The 23,037-nt window shown below is 43.8% G+C and overlaps 1 protein-coding gene across 4 annotated transcripts in view; it reads right to left on the reverse strand.

Moving 5' to 3' along the window:
• Nucleotides 1-7,409: 7,409 nt before the first annotated feature.
• Nucleotides 7,410-23,037, reverse strand: part of LOC134337411 (rho GTPase-activating protein 45-like) — a 197,917-nt gene continuing 182,289 nt past the window's right edge. For all 4 annotated transcript variants that reach the window (XM_063032386.1, XM_063032385.1, XM_063032383.1 and 1 more), the window contains exons 19-23: nucleotides 21,809-21,946; nucleotides 20,454-20,662; nucleotides 18,882-19,137; nucleotides 16,345-16,447; nucleotides 7,410-13,367 (exon numbers count right to left, since the gene is read on the reverse strand). In XM_063032386.1, coding sequence (XP_062888456.1) covers nucleotides 12,826-13,367; nucleotides 16,345-16,447; nucleotides 18,882-19,137; nucleotides 20,454-20,662; nucleotides 21,809-21,946 — 1,248 coding nt within the window. In that variant the 3' untranslated portion in view covers nucleotides 7,410-12,825. The remainder of the gene's footprint in view (nucleotides 13,368-16,344; nucleotides 16,448-18,881; nucleotides 19,138-20,453; nucleotides 20,663-21,808; nucleotides 21,947-23,037) is intronic.

Here is a 23,037-nt window from a genome sequence, read left to right on the forward strand (position 1 = left end):
AAGGATGTAATGTTAAGACTTTATAAAACATTGGTGAGGTCTCACTTGGAATATTGGGAGCAGGTTTGGGCCTCTTACCTAAGAAAGGATGTGCTGGCTCTGGAGATCCTGCTTTCTCTGGCAGACAGAGCGTAGATGTTCAGCAAAGCGGTCTCCCAGTCTGCATCGGGTCTCGCCAATATATAAAAGGCCACATCGGGAGCACCGGACGCAGTGTATCACCCCAGTCGACTCACAGGTGAAGTGAGAAAGCAGGATCTCCCAGTGGCCACACATTTTAATTCCACATCCCATTCCCATTCTGACATGTCTATCCACGGCCTCCTCTACCGTAAAGATGAAGCCACACTCAGGTTGGAGGAACAACACATTATATTCCGTCTGGGTAGCCTCCAACCTGATGGCATGAACATCGACTTCTCTAACTTCCGCTAATGCCCCACCTCCCCCTCGTACCCCATCTGTTACTTATTTTTATACACACATTCTTTCTCTCACTCTCCTTTTTCTCCCTCTGTCCCTCTGAATATACCCCTTGCCCATCCTCTGGGTCCCCCCCCCTTGTCTTTCTTCCTGGACCTCCTGTCCCATGATCCTCTCGTATCCCTTTTGCCTATCACCTGTCCAGCTCTTGGCTCCATCCCTCCACCTCCTGTCTTCTCCTATCATTTTGGATCTCCCCCTCCCCCTCCCACTTTCAAATCCCTTACTCACTCTTCCTTCAGTTAGTCCTGACGAAGGGTCTCGGCCTGAAACGTCGACTGCACCTCTTCCTAGAGATGCTGCCTGGCCTGCTGTGTTCGCCAGCAACTTTTGTGTGTGTTGCTTGAATTTCCAGCACCTGCAGAATTCCTGTTGTTTTCGGTCACAAAGAATGGCTAAGCAGACTCGATGTGCCAAATAGCTCAATTTTGTTCCTATATCCTGTGGTCTTATATTCCAGATATATAAAACTTTAGTTAGACTTCATTTGGAGTATTGGGTGTTGAGTATTGGAATTTGGTTTCCCCTTTATAGCAAGGATGTGCTGGTTTTGGAGACAGTGAAGAAGAGGTTCACCAAGATGTTGCCTGGATTAGAGAGTATTCATTATAAGGAATGGTGGGACAAACATGGATAACTTTCTCTGGAGCATCTGATGGTGGGGTGATCAGACTGATGACTGATAGAAGTATATAACATTATGAGAGGCAAAGATAGGGTAGAAAGTCAGTCCTTTTTTCCCCAAAGTGAAATGTTAAGTATGTTGAAATGTTAAATGTTCACTTTACACCGCACGCTGTCAAAGCAGTGCTGCCAGGATAATCAAGGACACAATCCACCCAGCCAACACACTTTTTGTCCCTCTTCCCTCCGGGAGAAGGCTCAGGAGCTTGAAGACTCGTACGGCCAGATTTGGGAACAGCTTCTTTCCAACTGTGATAAGACTGCTGAGCGGATCCTGACCCGGATCTGGGTCGTACCCTCCAAATATCCGGACCTGCCTCTCAGTTTTTTTGCACTACCTTACTTTCCATTTTTCTATTTTCTATTAATGATTTATAATTTAAATTTTTAATATTTAATAATTTTTACTATTTTTAATATTTTTAATATTTAATGGTTGTAATCCAGGGAGTGGGAAGCACAGAATCAACTATCGCTGTGATGATTGTACGTTCTAGTATCAATTGTTTGGCGACAATAAAGTATAAAGTATTAAGTATGAGGGGGCATAGATTTAAGGTGGGGGGAGTGTTTAAAGGAGATTTGCGAGGCACAGTTTTAACACAGGGAGTGATAGGTGCCTGGAAAGCACTGCCAATGGAGGTGGTGGAAGTAGGAACAGCAGCAACATTGAGCAAGTACATGAGCAGGCAGGGAATGGAGGCACAGTATCGATCCGCCACCTGACCACTTGGCTTCTGGCTCACTAGGTGACATTTATTCATTTAGAGATACTGTGTGGAACAGGCTCTTCCAGCCCAACGAGCAACACCGCCCAGCGACCCACCTACTTAACCCTAGCCTAATCACGGGACAACTTACAATGACCAGTTGACCCACTAAACACTACGTCTTTGGACCGTGGGAGGAAACCGGAGCATCTGGAGGAAAACCGCATGGCTCAAGGGAAGGACGTGCAAAATTTCTCTCTGCCAGTTCCCATGCTCTCTTTGAACTGAGTGAATTCCCAGGGAAATTTACTCTCACATTGTGTAACATCTCAAACACAAGAAAGTCTGCAGATGCTGGAAATCGAGAGCAACACACACACAAAATGACGGAGGAACTCAGCAGGTCAGGCAGCGTCTATGGAAGAGAGTAAACAGTCAATGTTTTGGGCCGAGACCCTTCTTCAGGAAGGGGGAAGATGCCAGAATAAAAAGGTGGGGTGGGGGAAGGGAAAAGGAAAAGGCTGGCTGAAAGGTGATTGGTGAAGCAAGTTGGGTAGGAATGGTCAAGGGCTGGAGAAGAAGGAATCTGTGGGAGAGGAGAGTGGACCATAGGAGAAAGGGAAGAAGGAGGAGACCCAGGAAAAATAATAGGTAGGAGAGAAGAAGTAAAAGGTCAGAGTTGGAAATGGCGGGGTGGGGGGGGAGGGAATTCATTCACTGGAAGGAGAAATCGTTATTCATACCTTCAGGTTGCAGTGGACCTTCACCTCAGAGACTGCAGCGGTTCAAGAAGGCAGCTCATCGCCACATTCTCAAGGGCAACTAGCGATGGGCGATAAATGCTGGCTTAGCTAGTGACGCCCACATCCCGCAAATGAACTAAAAAAAAAGGTTGGAGGGTACCAGTCGGAATATAAGGCGTTGCTCCTCCACCCTGAGGTTGGCCTCATCTTGGTACAAAAGGATACCATGGAACATCACGTCGGAACGGGAATGGGAATCAGAATTAAAATGCCTGGCCATCGGGAAGTCAGTCCCACTTGTGGCAGATGGTGCTGAGGTGATCCATGAAGCAGTCCCCCAGTTTATGACGGGACTCACTCACATATCAGGAGCACCGGACTCGATAGTGTAACATCTGTAAAAAATGAATTAAAAGAGTGTTGGGGCTATTAAAGATAACATCCAAAAGACCAGAAAATCTGCCAATCCAGCACCAAGCTCTGGAGTATGACAGATTGCATTGTATAGTCAAGGGAAATATAAAGGCATCCATTAGTCTTGCGAGACCCATGGATCTGCGCTTGGAAAGTCTTCACTCTCCAGGGCGCAGGCCTGGGCAAGGTTGTATGGAAGACCAGCGGTTGCCCATGCTGCAAGTCTCCACTCTCCATGACACCAATGTTGTCCAAGGGAAGGGCATTAGGACCCATACAGCTTGGCACCAGTGTCATCGCAGAGCAGTGTGTGATTAAGTGCCTTGCTCAAGGATACAACATGTTCCCTCAGCTGGGACTCGAATTCACGACCTTCAGGTAGCTAGTCCAATGCCTTAACCACTTGGCCACGTGCCCACACAAGGGAAATATAACATACAGTAAACACAAGAGATTCTGCATTTTCCACACATGAAATGCCAGAGAAACTTAGCAGGCCAGGCAATAGCCAACGATTAAAAAAACGACAAATCTCACTACCACATGGTTAGGACACTTCCTTCAGTGCCTCAGATTACTGAGGAGCACATTGGTCAGTTCCTACTGGGCGGTTACAATTCTGTTGTAACCACAGCACCATTTTAAAATTATTTCTCATCACAATATTCTAATTTTTGGCACATTGTTCGTTGATCTCTTGTCACCTCACACTGAGGCACTTCCTTTCAGCCCCCCAGTCTGGAGACCTAGTGAAGACTTTGAGCTTGGGTTACAGAATCCTGGCTATTGTTTTAATACTCAGAATCAGAATCAGGTTTATTATCACTGGCATGGGTCATGAAATTTGTTAATTTAACAACATCATTTCAAAGTTCTAAGTAAATTTATTATCAAAGTACTCATCATATGCTACCATGAGATTAGTTTTCTTGCGGGCATTCACGGTTAAACAAAGAAATACAATAGAATCAATGAAAAACAACACACAAAGACCGACAAACAACCAACATGCAAAACAAGACAAACAGCATGGATACAAATGAGTAATTAAATAACATCGAGAACATGAGTTGTAAAGTCCTTCAAAGTGACTCCATAGGTTGTAGAATCAGTTCAGAGTTGAGATGATTGAAGTTATCCACTCTGGTTCAGGAGCCTGATGGTTGAAGGATAACTGCTCCTGAAATTGGTGGTGTGGGACCTTATGTTTCTGTACTTCCTACCCAATGGAAGATCAGATGGTAGAGCTGATGCTGAAATTAGAAGGAGAACTGGGATTGCTAAATGCAGGTTCGAGGGTTTGAGAAAGATACTAAGGAATAACATTATTTCTATGGGTACAAAACTCAGGGTGTTGATGTTCTACATTCATTCCACACTAACATATGGAAGCGAATGTTGGACAACATCAGAGCAAAATGAGGGAAGACTTGAAGCAACATACATCAAAGTTGCTGGTGAACACAGCAGGTCAGGCAGCATCTACAGGAAGAGGTACAGTCAACGTTTCGGGCCGAGACCCTTCGTCAGGACTAACTGAAGGAAGAGCTAGTAAGAGATTTGAAAGTGGGAGGGGGAGGGGGAGATCCAAAATGATAGGAGAAGACAGGAGGGGGAGGAATGGAGCCAAGAGCTGGACAGGTGATTGGCAAAAGGGATATGAGAGGATCATGGGACAGGAGGCCCAGGGAGAATGAAAGGGGGGGGACCCAGAGGATGGGCAGGGGGTATAGTGAGAGGGACAGAGGGAGAAAAAGGAGAAAGAAAAAAAAAGAATGTGTGTATATAAATAAATAACGGATGGGGTACGAGGGGGAGGTGGGGCATTAGCGGAAGAGTGAGAAGTCAATGTTCATGCCATCAGGTTGGAGTCTACCCAGACGGAATATAAGGTGTTGTTCCTCCAACCTGAGTGTGGCTTCATCTTTACAATAGCGGAGACCGTGGATAGACATATCAGAATGGGAATGGGACATGGAATTAAAATGTATGGCCACTGGGAGATCCTGCTTTCTCTGGCTGACAGAGCGTAGGTGTTCAGCGAAACGATCTCCCAGTCTGTACCTCTTCCTATAGATGTTGCCTGACCTGCTGCGTTCACCAGCAACTTTGATGTGTGTTGCTTGAAATTCCAGCATCTGCAGAATTCCTCGTGTTAGCGAAGACTTGAAGCTGCAGGAATGTGGTTTTCGAGAAGAATGATGAAAATATCATGGAAGGACATTGTGGAAAGCCGGAATAAGGAGAGAGCTGAAATCATCAATCAGGAAATGGCAGGTGGAATTTCTGCGTCATATGCTGAGGAAAAAAACCCGAACATCTTGCAGTGATGGGAAAAATTGATGGAAGAAAAAAAATTGCGGTTGGTAGCGCTGGACATTCGTATCAAAGGATGGAAAGGCAAAAGTTTTGAAGAGTTTATTAGAACTTTTCAGATTAAGGACCAGATGGAAGTCCATGATTGCCCACGTCACGGCACATAACAATGATGATCATTCATTGGCAACATTGAGAAGGGAGCACGGCCTGGATATTGGGGTGTCCTTGATGGATGCTTCTCTCATGTGGTCACGTTCCTTATAAATGTGCTCAGTAGCAGGCAGGCCTTTGCCTCTGATGGACTGGGCTGTATCCACTTCTTCTTGTAGGCTTTTCCATTCTTGGGCATTGGTGTTTCTATGCCAGACCATAGTCATAGTCATACTTTATTGATCCCGAGGGAAATTGGTTTTCGTTACAGTTGCACCATAAATAATTAAATAGTAATAAAACCATAAATAATTAAATAGTAATATGTAAATTATTCCAGGAAATAAGTCCAGGACCAGCCTATTGGCTCAGGGTGTCTGACCCTCCAAGGGAGGAGTTGTAAAGTTTGATGGCCACAGGCAGGAATGACTTCCTATGCCAGACCGTGATGCACCAGTCAGGATAGCTTCTGCGGTGCATCTAGAAGTTGTCAAAGTTCTAGATGATATACTGAACCTGCACAAATTTCAAAGAAAGTAGAGACGCTGTCCTGCCTTCATTATGATGGCACTTACATTAGTATCTCAGCTTCTTTTGCTTAACTTTTCCTGAAACTTTCAGAATTTGGCATGTTTTTAAAATTGGAGTCAATTTATTATCACCGACACACGCCGTGAAATTTGTTCTGAGCTGAAAAGTCTTTGCTTGTGAAAAACGCACCTCGAGTATCAGAATGTGTTAAGCATTTGCTTAACTCACTGACAACCTGCCCTCCTGCGATGTCTATAATATGATATAACAGTCCTGTGCACTTCGCAGGAGTATTTGAAAAATATTTTTTGATGGCGGGCCACATGAGACATGGGACCAATGGTCAAATGATTAAAAGTGAAGATGATTAAGAGGCTAGGATTAAGGTGTTGTAATTTTATTTTGTATATACATACGAAATGTAAAGGAAAATGTTCTGTGGATGAGTTATAGGCATTTTTATTTGGTTATTCTTTTTTATTGCCATCTTGATTGGAGCAGACAGGCTCTGCAGCCTACAGTCAATGAGTAACACAGCACTAAATTGAACTGAGCTGAACTAAACATTCCTAAGTGGTTTCAATGACTCTGTAGTTTGATGTTTTCTATTGTGTTCTTCACTCGTTTTTTTCGCCATTTGCGTGATTTTTTCTTTTTTGCATATTGGGTGTTTGATGCTTTCTTTGAACTGGTTCCATGGTGTTTCTTTGTTTTGTGGCTGTCTGTGGGAAGGAGAATCTCAGGGTTGTATACTGCATACATACTTTGATAATAAATATACTTTGAATCTTTGAAATGCTGGAGGAACTCAATAGATCAGGCAGCATCTATGGAAAGGAATAAAGAGCCACCCTTCAGTGGTACTGGAAAGGAACGGGGAAGAAGCCAGATTAAGAATGTGAGGGGAGGGGAAGGAGTACAGCTGATAGGTGAAGCCAGGTTAGGGGGAAGTTAGATAAGTGTTACCTCCCAGCTTCTCACCTTATCTCCTCTCCTTCACCTACCTAACTTCCCCCTCACCTGGCTTCACCTAACACCTGCCAGCTCGCACTCTCCCCCCACCTTCTTATTATGACTTCTGACCCCTTCCTTTCCAGCCCCGTTGAAAGGCCTTGGCCCAAAAATCAACTTTTTATTCCTCTCCATAGGTGCTACCGGGCCAGCTGAGTTCCTTCAGCATCTAGCTTGTGCTACTCTGGATTTCCACATCGGCAGAATCTGTGGTTGCTTTGTCAACATTGGAGTGACTAAATGAAAAAGGCACATGTATTGGCATTCAATGAAGAGGTGTGCAGTATCCTAATTAATGATAATAACCATTCAAGCTGAAAATAATGACAGACACATCTGTTATTAAACATTGTGAAGTATAATATCAGAAATATAAATTCGCTTTTACAATTAAAACAATCCAGGCAGAAAATATCTTTTATTTACATCACCAAATAAAGATTTGTAGAACTCTCACACTGAACAGTTCCTTTTACATTTAAAATCCAATAAAAATGTCCCAATGGTATGTACAAATTAAACAATATGCAGCTGGGAATTTTTTTAAAAACTTAATTGGCAAGGTCCCAGTTGTAATGTAACTGAATAATTACATAACTGTACTACAGTGAGGCTACATGTACCCATTTGCAAGCGTACATGCCAGTGCACAAATGCTTGTATTCTCAAAAACAAGACGAGCCTGAAGCAAATGTATTCATTTTTGTTTATTTAGAGGTACAGTGTGGAACAGACCCTTCTGACCGATAAGCCGCACCGTCAGCAACCCGCCTGTTTAACACTAGCCTAGTCGCAGGACAATTTGCAATGACAGCTTAACATACCAACCGGAATGTCCTGGACCGCGAGAGGAAACTGGAGCACTAGGAGGAAATTCACGCGGTCACGGGGAAAACAAATAAGACTCCTTACAGGCGGTGCCGGAATTGAAATTAAACTCCAGAACGCCCGCGAGCTGTAATGGAGTCGCGTTAACTGCTACGCTACCGTGACTAATAAAACAAAGTAAAAGCAAACTATCTTTACTAAGGTCCTGCTGAATACCTGATGTACGAACATTAAAAGCAATGAAGTGCCATATTAGTAAAGCTTAAATATTGTGTTTAAATACAAATGTAATTCATCTTGTGTGATACAGCATGTGCAGTTATATAATAGTTATTTTAACGGACTTTAATGGGGAATCTCATTGAAATCTATTGGATATTGAAATGCCTAGACAGAGCGGACCTGGAGAGGACGTTTCCTTGAGTGGGAGAGTCTAGGACCAGAGGGCTCAGCCTCAGAATAGAAGGACATCCCTTTAGAACAGAGAGAAGGAGGAATTTCTTTAGCCGGAGGGTGGTGAATCTTTAGAATTCTTTGCCACAGATGGTTGAGGAGGCCGAGTCACTGGGTATATGTAAAGCAGAAGTTGATATGTTCTTAATTAATAAGATTATCAAAGGTTATGGGGAGAAGACAGGAGAATGGGGTTGAGAGGGATAATAAATCAGCCATGATGTAATGGCAGAGCAGACTCGATGGGCTGAATGGCCTAATTCTGCTCCTACGTCTTATGGATTATTTTTGTGACTCAGAATAAGCAGAGTATAAACCAGGATTCCAGTACCCCAACACAAAGTGATAGAAATTACCCTCACAGGGAGTTCAGGATCTTAATAGTTATGGAAATTGTTCCTCGAGTAACCTCGATTTTAACCGTTATAGGCTGCAAGTTAAACTATGCAGGATTGAGCTCTGAAATTCTGTGCTCAACGCTTTGACTTTTCTCCTCATTTAAGTGCCCTGCGCCTGTCCCAACATTGCCCTGTGTGGTTTGTTCCCCAGCAGCATTCCTATGAGATGCCCTGGGAGATCTTTCTAAGTTTAAGGCAAATTATTATCATGGGAATAAGTCACCCTCCCAGGTTTCTGAACTGGTTGCTCTTATTGCTGAATTAGAACAGGAGGTTGATACATAACAGTGGGGATAAACAATAGATTAATTTTAAAAAAATACTTATTTTGCAAGGAAATCAATGCTCATTAATGTTCCAATGCACAAACTTCAGAATGTACAAAAGGATTTTTTTCTCTAAAAGTACAAGTTGGACAAGACAGGCTTTCCTTCACCATAATTTCAGTATATATAAATTTATTATAAACTGTGAACTTTACAAGACACACCGGTGCATTTAATACTTTTTTCCCATGATAAATATTCCAGTTACATCCAGTGCTCGTGATAGAAATGGATAAAACTGATGTGGTTCTATTCCAACCCTTTGCTTCCATTTTCATGGTACATTTGCACAGAAAACTTGCTCCATTTTATGCTCAATTAAACCATGACTATGTCCCAACACACACACACATGCTAAACAACGTTTTATTCCTTGGAGACAAGTTACTCAATAAGCAGTCAATGCTTCCTAACACCGAACAAATGACAGACTCATACTGCAAAAAAATCGTTCATCTACAGTACTGTGCAAAAGTCTTAAGAACATGGTTTCATCACCTAAATTACAGAGAAAGGTTGAGCAAGTTGGGTCTTTATTCTTTGGAGCGTAGAAGGTTGAGGGGGGACTTGATAGAGGTATTTAAAATTATGAGGGGGGTAGATAGAGTTGACGTGGATAGGCTTCTTCCATCGAGAGTGGGGGAGATTCAAACAAGAGGACATGAGTTGAGAGTTAAAGGGCAAAAGTTTAGGGGTAACATGAGGGGGAACTTCTTTACTCAGAGAGTGGTAGCTGTGTGGAACGAGCTTTCAACAGAAGTGGTTGAGGCAGGTTCGATATTGTCATTTAAAGTTAAATTGGATAACTATATGGACAGGAAAGGAATGGAGGGTTATGGACTGAGGGTTGGTGGGACTAGGTGAGAGTAAGCGTTCCACACGGATTAGAAGGGCCAAGATGGCCTGTTTCTGTGCTGTAATTGTTATATGGTTATATGTTAACATATATATGTAGCTGGGGTGCCAAAGACTTTTGCACAGTACAGTACTGTATTTACCAACGTGGAGCGGGTTTGCAAATCTGATATGAGCAAAGGATGTTGGGAATGGTGAGGGTGGAGTGCCGCAGGAGAGGTGATAGAGCAGTGTCAGGGGTGGTGTGGGTGCAGACACACCCAGCCCTGAGACACCAGGCAAGGTCATTTGATTCCAAACAATTGGTTTATTGATCGTTACAGAATGTCTCTCTGGTGCTTCCCACTCCCTTCCCCTTTTCCAAAACATGACTCCCCTCTGCCTGCCCTCTTCCGACTCTCAGTCCACAATAGAGACCCAAATCAGAATCAGGTTTATTATCACTCACATACGTCATGATTTTTTTTTGCAGCAGCAGTACAGTGCAATACATAAAATTACTACAGTACTGTGCAAAAGTCTTAAGCACCCTAGCTATATATACGTGCCCAAGGCTTTTGCAGAGTACTGAACAACAGAAGAGCAGAATCATGTAGATACGTTACAGTATCTTATTCAGGTGTACATATAAACCTTGCTAATAATGGTTCTTCAAGATTTCCTTGTGGATGTGGACCCTCTTCAAACTGAAGGCGGTCGAGTGGAGGAACTGGATACGACCTCTGCTCGGTTATTCTCGCTCTGAATCCTTCCACTGTTAATAGAAAGTTTCGTTCACCTTCTTTTCAGCCGTCATCACAACTTACTTCTGCTACTCCAGATGCTTAAGGATTAATTCCTATCATGTGGCCTCATCAATGCTTCTAGCATTAAATACAAGCTCTTTCATTGGCCACCAGATATTTCCAACGGTCAGGCAGCATCTGTGGAGCATCTGTTCCTGACCTGCAGCTTGTTTTGTGCTCTGGATTTCAGTATCTGCAGTCTCTTATGTCTCTTGGTATAGATAGGTATTTGATGGTCAGCCTTTCGTTAAAGGCTGCAATTTTATAGACTCATAGGAATGTACAGCACAGAAACAGGCCCCTTATGGCCCACTTGTCCAAGCCCTTAAAGTCATTTCCTTGGCCAGAGATGTTCCCAATGATGGATCTGGGGAAATAATGGGCAGCTGACACAACTGTGTCCATTTAGTGGTGGTGGGGTGGAGATACGTCTCTACCAAAGGGGTTTCCTTTAAATGTAACCATCTCTGACTCCACAATTGCCTTTGGCAGGTTTGTAGTATTTCTACCTCACAAATAAAATTTAAAATGGTTGTCCTTTCTATATATTTGCCCAACAATATGGTTTCATAAAGCAACAGTTTTAACCTTTGCACTAAGTTATGCTATTATTTTAATGAAACAGTATCTCATGGATAGAGAGATTCTTACCATGCTTAATGCAATCTACAGTACTTCTGCTATTTTGTTTTTTTTCAATTACTATTGAGACTTTGAAGTCATTTATTGGGTCAAAATAACATTGAACTTATTAATCTAAGTTTTGATTGGAAACCACTGTGCCAAGTCCTTTTTTATCTCTGGGCAGTAGGTTACTACAAAGACAATAGGGATTGAATTCTGCACAGAGGTGGTCAAAGTGATAGGTGGCCACCCACCCGACCAGCCGACGTCTACAAGACACAGAGATGTGGAATGCACTATGCTTGCTCTACATTCAGCAATCCGAATTCATCAGCGTGCTTCGACTGGTTTTGGGCACTCCTGGGCTGGTGGACAGTTATAAAACTTATGCTCTTGACCCTCCTCCCTGTCCTTGAAAGGACATGTGCATGTTGGACGATAGAATTGGGCAAAGTTCTGATGCTCACTGTGATCGAACAGCGGAAAAAAGTCTGCAAAGGCCCATTGTGGATCTAAAACCTTTGAGAGAAAGCCAGATGCAAAGCACTCTAAAAACCTAAGCCATATCCTAATAATCCATTACTGGTATTGCATGTACTGGCTTCAGTTAATGGATTAGGAGGTGCAGATATCTGCTGTCAATGCTTGTTCATGTGATCTGGTAGACCGTTTTTCTGGTTCTCAAAGACTTTCAGTGTGTTCAAAGTAAATTAGTACAACCTGGTATGGAAACACCAATGCCCTTGAATGGAAAATCCTGTAAAAAGTAGTGGATATGGCCCAGTCCATAATGGATAAAGCCCTCCCCTCCATTGAGCACATCTATGCAGGGATCCCCACCTCCCAGGACATGCTCTCTTCTCGCTGCTGCCATCGGGAAGAAGGTACAGGAGCCTCAGGACTCACACCGCCAGGTTCAGAAACAGTTTTCACTCCTCAACCATCAGGCTCCTGAACCTAAGGGGGTAACGTTCACTCACCCCATCACTGAACTGTTCCCACAAGCTATGGACTCACTTTCAAGGACTCTTCATCTCAAGTTCTCGATATTTATTGCTTATTTACAGTATTTTTTTAAAAATCTTTTTGTATTTGCACAGTTTGTTGTCTTTTGCACGTTGGTTGTCCGCCCTATTGGGTGCAAACTTTCATTGATTCTATTATAGTCCTTGGATTAACTGAAAATGCCCGCAAGAAAACAAACCTCAGGGTTGTACATTGTGAATATATGTACTTTGAACTTTGATTATTGCACTGCATCTCCACTGTTGCAAACTGAGAGGATTTGTCCAACTTTCAGATTCCCTGCATGAATTCACATTTTATTCAGGACAATGTCCAGATGTATCTATTGGCAGAGGGTTGTATCTTTTGGCTTCAAAATATGAACCATTGAGTCAGTGAAAGTATAATGAAATTGGGTTGCACACAGTCCTTTCTCTGTCCCATTACAAAGTACCTTGGGTGCTTGCTGGTGGACAACTGCTCTATAAGCACGTGATAAAAGATGATTAGACAAATTCCGGGTCTCGACTTTCAAGACCAATGTCTATTTTTCCATGACGCATCCAGACCCACGGCAGCTGCGTGCGCTGTTCCCTGACCTGAAGCGGCGTCCTGAGGTGAGCAGGCAGCCAGGTATTTCTGTCCACGTTATTTGACTGGTTTGTGTTAAAATCAGCCAGGCTTTGGCTGGAGTCACTCGGTGGGTCTGGTTTGTTGGCGCCGGGCAGATTCTGCCCATCTCTCTCCACTTGAGGAGGTGACCTTACACCTTCTCGAGTCTTTTCGGGCACTTGTCGCTCAGTCTGTGCCAGGTCACTGTCTGAGCTCTGAGTCTGACTTCTTTCAGTTTCCTCTGAGACAGACTCGTCTTCTCCGCTGTCGTTCCCCAGCGGGGGTTCGTCAGCACTAGCCACACTCTCCTGCTTCAGCAGACTCCCCTTCTGGTTTCTCTGCGTCCTCTCCTCAGATCCTGTACCAGATTCAGAGGCCGCATCTTCCAGCTCATAGTCAGAGCCCAGCGAACGCTCACGAGATTCCGAAGAGTTATCTGTAATGAGACAGTGCATAGTTATTAATATCATGTAAATATTGTCATTTGAAATCCACTGCCAATAACGTCAAGATATGAGTAACTCCACAAGAGATGACATCAGAAATTAAACACTGTGCTTTACCATTAAGTTCAAACCAACCAAGCAATCATAAATATCCCAATAAGAAGCAAAAATTATTTTCAATTAATTTATTATTAATTCTGTTCATTCATTATGCGCCATGTGGTGTGATGTGGGCAGTCATGGTCCTTGACCATGATTGCTATTGGAAAGTTTTTCTACAGAAGTAATTTGCCATTGCCTTCTTCTGGGCAGTGTCAATACAAGACTGGAGACCCCCCCCCCACAGCCATTATCAATACTCCTCAGAGGTTGTCCGCCTGGTGTCAGTGCTCACATAATCAGGACGTGATATGCACTGGCTGCTCACACGACCATCCACCACCTGCTCCCCCGGCTTCATGTGACCCTGATCAGGGGGCTAAGCAGGTGCTACACCTTGCCCAAGGGTGACCTGCAGGCTAGCGGAGGGAAGGAGCATCGTACACCCCCTTTGGTAGAGACGTGTCTCCACCCCACCACCCAACTAACTCTGTATTAGTGGTAAAACGGGTGAGTTTAAGACAGGATTCAATGAGATTCATAATCCACTGCAGCTCATGTTTACACTTCTGCTGTTCAATGTATTAAATAAGAGGAAGAATGTGCATTTATGTAGCAACCTGTCACATTTCTAACAGCCCCAAATTTCTTTCCATCTAATTACTTTCCAAGTGAAGTCATTGATCTCATTAAGAAACGGGCAGCCACTGGTGAATAAGATAGAGTCACAGAGTCATACTGCATAGAAACAGACAACTTGGCCCATCTAGTTCATGCCACACTATTATTATGCTCAGTCCCACCCGCCTGAAGCAGAGCCCTCCATCGCCCTCCAATCCATGTATCTATCCAAAGCTCTTAAATCGAACCCACATCTACCACATCAAACGATTTGTTCCATACTCTGAGTGAAGAAGTTCCCCCTCATGTTTCCCTTAGACAATTCACCTTTCACCCTTAACCTATGACCTCTATGCTGCCACAGAGAGTCCTGTGTCTGGAATCATATTCAGAGCACAGATCTATTAACTGAATTGGAAAATTGAGATTGAGTAATAACAGGTCTATGATGCTGTTAGATGTCCTGGGCCACACACGCTACACGACAAGGATACACTGCCTAGTGTAACCCCATACACTGAGCACCATTCATGATCGGGATTGTGAATTGCAATTATTTCCTGTGAATGACGAATTCCCAATAAATGTGAGTGGTAAGCTTGCATTGAGCAAGTCCTTGCTCGTTGTACACAACTTCTTAGAGTTGACGAAGATAGGGCAGTGAATGTGGTGTATATAGATTTTAGTAAGGCCTTTTGACAAGGTTCCTCAAGGTAGGCTCACGCAGGAAGTCAGGAGCCATGGGATCCAGGGAAATTTGGCTACAGGGATTCAGATTTGGCTTTCCACAGGGGGCAGAGGATGGTAGTAATTGAGTTTATTCTGCCTGGAGGTCAGTGACCAGCGGTGTTCTGCAGGGATCTGTTTTGGGACCCTTACTGCCCGTGATTTTTATAAATAACTTAGACGAGGAAGTGGGTTAGAAAGTTTGCAGGTGATACGGTAGTTGGTGGTATTGTGGATAGTGTAAAAGGTTTTCATAGCTTAAAATGGGATACTGATAGGATGTAGAGCTGGGCTGGGAAGCGGCAGATGCAGTTCAGTCAGGAGGAGTGTGGAGTGATCCACTTTGGAAGGTTGAACTTCAAGACCAAGTAAGATTCTTTAACAGTGTGGAGGAACAGAGGGATCTTGAGTCCAGAAATCCCTCAAAGTTACCATGCAAGTTGGTAGTGTGTTTAAGAAGGTATGTGGTATGATGGCTTCAATCAGTCTGGGGACTGAGTTCAAGAGCCGTGAGATAATGTTGCAGCTCCATAAAACTTGGAGTATTATAGTCAGTTCTGGTCACTTCATTGTAGGAAGGATGTGGAAGCTTTAGGGAGGGTGCAAAGGAGATTTACCAGGAATCCGCCTGGATTAGTGATCATTTCATAGGAGGAAAGTTTGAGTAAGCTAGGGCTTTTCTCTTTGGAGTGAAGAAGGATGAGAGGTGACTTGATGGGGGTGTACAAGATGGTAAGCAGCATAGATCGAGTGGATGGCTAAAGACTTTTGCCAAGATGGAAATGGTTAATACGAAGGGACATAATTTTAAGGTGTTTAGAGGAAAGTATGGGGGGGGGCGGATGTCAGAGGTAGATTTGTTTTTACACAGTGAGAGTGGTGAGTGCACGGTAGGCACTGACAAGGGTGATGGGGAAGGCAGATTCATCAGGGGCATTTTAGAAACTCTTTCAATCAACTTCCAATCCTGCTTCTAACACCGAATAAATAACTTCACTGTGATGAAAACGCAAGGCTACATTTCCTGGTGGTTTTCAAATCAGATCATCTATGATCTCTGCCCACCTTGCAATGTACAACCTGTTCTGGTCAGTCAGAAGAGCAAGCTTTGAGTTAGAACAGAGCTCAGAACAGTACCGCACAGTACAGCCTATGACACTGAGCCAACCATATAACCTACTCTAAAATCAATCTAACCCTTTCCTCCTTCATAGACCTCCAATCATCAATGTGTTTCTTAAATGTCCCTAATGCATTTGCCTCTACCACCACCCCAGAAGTGTGTTCCATGCAGCTACCATTCTCTGTGTAAACAAAACTTACCTCTGATATTCCCCTGTACTTTCCTCCAATCACCTATTAGCCATTTCCACTCTGGAAAATAGTCTCTGACTATCCACTTGATCTATGCCTCCTATCATCTTATACACCTCTGTCAACTCACCTCTCAGTTTTCTTCACACAAAAGAGAAAAGATATTTGCTGAAAATAAGTAAGCATAGCCATTCATAATATACTCACCACAGTGTGTATCGGAGTACAGCCTATCTCTGTCGAACTCCCCAGTCTCATCGAGGTAAAGCACATCACTCCCTGATCCCACACTTGCCTTGGAGGATCCTCTCTGAAATGTAAACAATTTAGAAAGGCACGTATTATTAAAACCATAAGATATAGTAGGAGAATTAGGCCATTTGGCCCATCAAGTTTTCACCGTTCTATCATGTCTGATTTATTATCCCACTCAACCCCATTCTCTTGCCTTCTCCCCATAACCTTTGGCACCCTTGCTAACCAAGAACCTATCAACCTCCACTTTAAATATATTAAAAGACTTAGCCCCCCGCAAGAAATGTTCTAAAGGAAGTCCTTGTATTCTGAAGCTGAGCCCTCTGGTTCTAGACTCCCTTCTATAGAAAACATCCTTTCCACATCCACCCTAAATAGGCCTTCCAATATTTGATGGGTTTCAATGATTCTTTCTCATTCTTCTAAACTCCAACGAGTACTGACCCGGGGCTATCAAACGTTCCTCATGCATTAACCCTTTAATCAGGAACAGTTACTATGGATTTATTAAATTGCATCTGACAAACGGTTGAATTTTCTGAGGCTCAAACAAGGAGGATGGATCAAGGCAGTGTACTTGAGGTAGATAATAAATTTTTGACCAAGGTCCCATGTGGCCGGCTAGTTAACATGAAGTCGTGGGATCTAAGGGAGGGGGATAACTTGGATCCAGAATTGCTAAATGGCTGGAAACAAAGGGTAATATTTGAAAGATAGGCACAATAGATTCTGCCGATGCTAGAAATCTTGAGCAACATACAAATGCTGGAAGAACTCAGCAAGTCAAGCAGCATTTATGGAAGGGAATAAACAGTGGACGTTTTGGGCCTACCAGGATCCTTCAGTTCAGGAACCCCTCTGGGGTTTGTTTCTTGTCTTGTGACTTACATTTAACAGCTAGGTTTGACTGGTGAACTGACTAAAGGCTACAGCACACTGGATAATGTCATTGGATGTGTGTCTGATGCCAGGGAGATGCCAGAGGTGCTAAATTAGCCCATTTTCTTTTCTTATTCACACAAGGGATTCTGCAGATGCTGGAAATCCAAAGCGTCAGGCATCAATGGAATGGTATAAATTGTCAACATTTCAGACCGAGACCCTTCATCAGGATTGAAAAGGAAGAGGGAAAGTGGAATCTGCTTTCTCCTCCCCTATCAGATTCTTTCTTCTCCAGCCCTTTACTATTTCCACCCACAGGCTTCTCCTTCCCATCCCCACCTTTTTGTTCTGGAGTCATCCCCCTTCCTTTCTAGTCCTGAAGAAGAGTCTTGGCCCAAAACATTGATGTTTATTCCTTTCCATACATGTTGCCTGACCTGCTGGGATCCTCCAGCATTTTGTGTGTGTGTTCTTCTATTTTTTATTTGCAGACTTGTATAATTCATGTGGATGTTCTGTGCTTTATTGTTTAGCTGGATTGCACTTTTTCTGTAGATTTATTATCTATTGTTGTTTTACCTTGTACTAACTCAGAGCACTGTGCAATCAATTGATCGATATGAACAGTATGCAAAGCAAGCTTTTCACTGTACTCAAAAATTCAAAGTACATTTATTATCAAAGTGTGCATGCATTATACAACCCTGAGATTCGTCTTCTCCACAGACAGCCACGGAAGAAAGAAAGAAAACCCACTCAAAGAAAAACATCAAACCCCAACACACACAAAAAAAGAACAATGTGCAAAAAAAGAAATACAAGCAAAAAATCAACGCACAAATGGCAAAAAAAAGGAGCTAAAAAAACACAGAACATAAAACATCAAACCAGTCCAAGCATATTCAGTTCAGCTGAGCTCAGTTCAATCTCGCTTTGTGCTGTTCATCAACTTCAGGCCACAGATCCAGTCCCCCACCGCCCCCCCCAACCGATCGAGGTCGTACAAAATAGCAACCAGAAAGCCAGAAACACATCAGAACGTAAACTACAGAGTCCAATCCACAAACTTGACATGGGAAATGTGGCTCTAGTGTTAAACCAATAATATTGTCTGAATCCACGTGTCTGTGATACTGCTACAAGCGAGTGCTCGTGTACCTGGTGCCTCGGCAACGATCAACTGGAATTTGGCAGTAGGTATGTTTCACCCTCTGATCTACAGCCCTTCGAAGATCTGGCAGCAGACACACAGGATAGCCAGCAAGCCTGTCTCCAGGACACACTCTGTCCAGGCTTGGAAACACATCACCATCCCTGTACTGCTGATGAGTACACTGGTTCCCTCCCACAGTCCAAAGACACAGTGGTTAGTCGGTTCACTGCTCATTGTAAATTGTCCCGAGATTAGGTTAGGGTTAAATCGGGGGTTGCTGGACGAGTCTATTCTGCACTCTATCAATAATAAATTCCTGGTGTTCCCGACTTAACAGCATCATGAGAAAACCTTCATCCCCTAGAAATTCAAGGGGGATGGATAACGACCTTGTAAGACAACGTCCACCTCTCAAGCAATGAAGAAATTCACATCCTTCGGAGAAAGGTCCTACCTCATTGTAAATATCACTTGGTGGTGCGTCATCCAGCGTATCTTCATCTGAGGCCGTGCTGAACTCTGTTTTACTTTCAAATATCTCTGAGTGGGAGGTGATCAACGTTTCCACAATCCGAGCCTGGTGAGGATAGTCAACCAAAGACGACAAGGACACAGTCGCCTCGGTCGGCCTGGGCCTCATCAGCGTGGGCCCAAATACGATTCCAAGGTTACTAGAAGACATCTTATTCTGCTGTTCAAGATCTGAAATTCTAAACGTAAGCGATAGAAGTTATTCATATAGTGACAGAAATATCAGAGCACAGAACACAGAACAACAGTACCACACACTATAGGTCCTTCAGCCCACAATGTTGTGCCGACCTTTTAACCTACTCCAAGATCAAGCCAATCCTTCCCTCCTACACAGCCTCCAGTTTTCTTTCATCCATGTGGGGACAGTTCTCTATATTATCCTGGCTTGCTTCTTATTGATTGATTGATTGATTGATTGAGATACAGCATAGAATCGGCCCTTCCTGGCCTTTAAGCCAAGCTGCCCAGCAACTCATCGACTTAACTTCAGCCTAACCATGGGGACAACTTACAATGACCAATTAACCTACCAACTGGTACATCTTTGGACTGTGGGAGGAAACCAGAGCACCTGGAGGAAACCTGCATTGTCATGGGGAGAACGTACAAACTCCTCACAGTGGAATTCCAAAAGGAATTGCCATGAGTCTTTCCAGATGGCACCAAGCAGCAAATGCTATTGAGTTGCAGCTCAAGTTTAGTTGTTTTATTAATTGTTTAATTTTTTTTTTATTTTGTGAGGATGGTTTTGGGGACAGAGAGGGGAGTAAGGGGTCAGGTTTTGGTTTTAGAAAGGAGGATGTGGAGGAATTAGAGGTCAGGCTGTAGTCTTGAGTCTCCACTCCACATTCAAAGACCAGCAACACGGACATGGAAAATCCGTTGTGGATGTTGTACTGGCAGAGAGTGGACAAAAGTGTCCCTAGGTCCAGAAGTCGAGGTCTGTTGGCCAGAGCCGAGTCTACGAATCTCTGTGACTCCAGTGCAGAGGTCGAAGCCTGATGTGTGCAGGCCCGAGTCTGGAGACTGAGGCCTATCCTAGGATTAAAGGACTGTGCGTGTGTGTGAGTGAGGAGGAGGAGGAGCGGGGCTTGTTTTGCTGTTGTTGTTAGTGTGTTATATTTTGTAGTGTTCTGTATTGTTCTGCTGAGCTTTGAGGGGTATGCTATGTTGGTGCCGGAATGTGTGGCAACGCTCGTGGGCTGCTCCCAGCACAGTGTGTTGGTTGGTAAGACAAATCACTGACGCATTTTGTGACACGTGATAAATAAACTTGAATCTTGAATAACCAGAATCCGTCAATGAAGAGCCCCAGTACTCTGGCCAATTGCATTCAACTTTTACACATTTATGTTCTCGACAGCAAGTACTGTGCGTTTAGATGATCAAAAGCAAATCCCTTCCCATTCTCTTTACCACTACATGGCAAAGTTCAAGATGCCCCTAGCAACGGCCGGACGGAATCAGGAACCTGTGCCAGGTCTGAACTCACCTGCTGAGGTGTCTGATGATGTACTGCAGCGTGGCCTTGTTGGAAGGCGGCAGCTCCTTCAGCAGGTCCTTCAGTCGCGACACCAGAAGTAAGTCCTCCTTGTCGACCGATGGTTCCTTGCCTCCTCCGTCCCCTGTGCACTGCATACTCTCCTTGGCCAGGCCCATCAGATCGTTGTAGAGGCGGAACAACATTATCGGCTCTGGAAGCTAACGTCAGACACACAAGTCAGTTTGTTTCACCCTCAAGGAAGGTCATGGACATCCTAAGAATTGATGATAATGTGTAAGAGGTTGTCAGATCATTAATTTCCTCCATTTTCATTAGACATTTCTATTTGCACGAGATTCAGGATTGTAAAACATCAGTATTTATCGTTCGGCCAAGAGCTTTAGAACGCTGTCCAATTATTGAAACATATAAGATTATTAAGGGATTGGACCTGCTAGAGGCAGGAAACATGTTCCTAATGTTGGGGGAGTCTAGAACCAGAGGCCACAGTTTAAGAATAAGGGGTAGACCATTTAGAACGGAGTTGAGGAAAAACTTTTTCACACAGAGGGTTGAGGATCTGTGGAATGCTCTGCCTCAGAAGGCAGTGGAGGCCAATTCTCTGGTGTCTTTCAAGAAAGAGTTAGATAGAGCTCTTAAAGATAGCGGAGTGAAGGGATATGGGGAGAAGGCAGGAAAAGGGTACTGATTGTGGATGATCAGCCATGATCACAGTGAATGGTGGTGCTGGCTCGAAGGGTTGAATGGCCTACTACTGCACCTATTGTCTGGTATAATCACAGGAACATTCAGCAATATACAGGAAGATAAAATGATTTTATAAAAATGTAGAAAACACAGAACAGTTTAGCATGGTACAGGCCCTTCGGCCCACAATGTTGTGCTGTTCTTTTAGCTTACTCCAAACCAATCTAATACTTCCCTCCCACATTGCCCTCCATTTTTCCTTCAACCATGTACCGATTTAAGAGCATCTTAAACGTTCCTAATGTATCTGCCTCTACCACCATGCCTGGCAGTGTGTTCCATGCACTCACTACCCTCTTTAAAAAAATTTACTTGCAACATCCCTACTATAATTTCCTCCGATCATCTTAAAATTACTCAGGCTGGGATTAGTCATTTCGCCCTGGGAAAATGTCACTAGCTGTCCGATCTTTCTATGCCTCTTATAACGTATACATCTGTATCAAGTCGCTTCTCACCCTCCTTCGTTCCCAAGAAAGAAACCCTTGCTCACTCAACCCTTCCTCATTGGATGTCTTATTGGTAAAGCTCAGAGATGCTGTTTTTAGATGATCCCCGATAAGATGGGATCTTATGAATCAGAGACCCCTCATCACCTGTCGCAGGTACAGTTTGAGTACGTTGCTGATGTCGTGCGGAGATGCCTGCGAGAGCTCCACCAGCTCCTTTCCATTTTCAAACGCCTGGCACAGCTTCTCAACACGGGTCTTCACACCGTTCACACGGTAGATGCCCTGAAGAGGCAAGATTAAGGGTCAAGGGTCAACTTTATTCACAATATACATTTACATGCGTTAGGAATTCACTGTGGCGTGTTGGCATGACAGGCAACAACAAAAAATAATAACATTCAATAATTATAAGGATTATATAAAAATAAACTTTGAGGTTAAAGTACAGATATGGAATAAGATGTGTATAAATGCATGAAAACAAGCATGTACTTACCATGCAAACAGTATTATAGAAAGTGGTTTAAAGTGTTTACAGTGCAGTGATAGATAGAGGGGGGTGGGGGGGGGGATAACTGGAATGGTTGATCAGATTAACTGCCTGGGGGAAGATGGTGTGAAGTTTTTGTTTGCTTTCCAGAAGAGAGCTGTAGTGCTTTCCAGAAGAGAAGTTTTGGAAAAGGCAGATTGTTGGGTGGGTAGTGTCCACAACGATTTTCCTGCCCGCTTCTTTGTCCCGGACACGTACAAGTCTCGCAGTGATGGTAGACTGCAGCCAGTGGTCTTTCCTGCTGACCTGACAGCCCGCTGTAATTTCCGCTTACTGTGAGAGGATGCTGCACCAAACCAGACAGTAATGGCTGAGGTGAGGATGCTCTCTGTGATGACAGTGTGGAATTTCAGCAGTGTGTTCTGGGGAAGATGGAGTTTTACAACTGCAGCAGCTGTCTCTCATGAAAGGAAAAGGGAGTGCTGAAGGGTCTGGAAGATACAGGAAATTGAGATGCCACCCCAGCGAAGAAGCAGAAAGCATCACCTTGGAGACAAAGGAGGAAGTTGGGCTGGGATTTGGTGAGGAAAAGAATAGCAAACGCAATAAAATCAATTGCCTCACAGACAGAAAGCTGCAACAATTAACTTTATTTCTTACACGTACTTCAAAACACTGAAACATACAGTGATATGTGTCATTTCTGTCAACAAATAACTCAGTCTGACAAAGTGCTGAGGGGACAGCCATGCTTCCGGCACCAATATAGTACGCCTACAACTTACTAACCCTAACCCACGTGTCTTTGGCAAGTGGGAGGAAACCGCAGCACCCGGAGGAAACCTGTGCGGTCACGGGGAGAGCGTACAAACTCCTTGCAGTG

The sequence above is a fragment of the Mobula hypostoma genome, chromosome 24 (assembly GCF_963921235.1).
Source record: "Mobula hypostoma chromosome 24, sMobHyp1.1, whole genome shotgun sequence".
NCBI classification, from domain to species: domain Eukaryota; kingdom Metazoa; phylum Chordata; class Chondrichthyes; order Myliobatiformes; family Myliobatidae; genus Mobula; species Mobula hypostoma.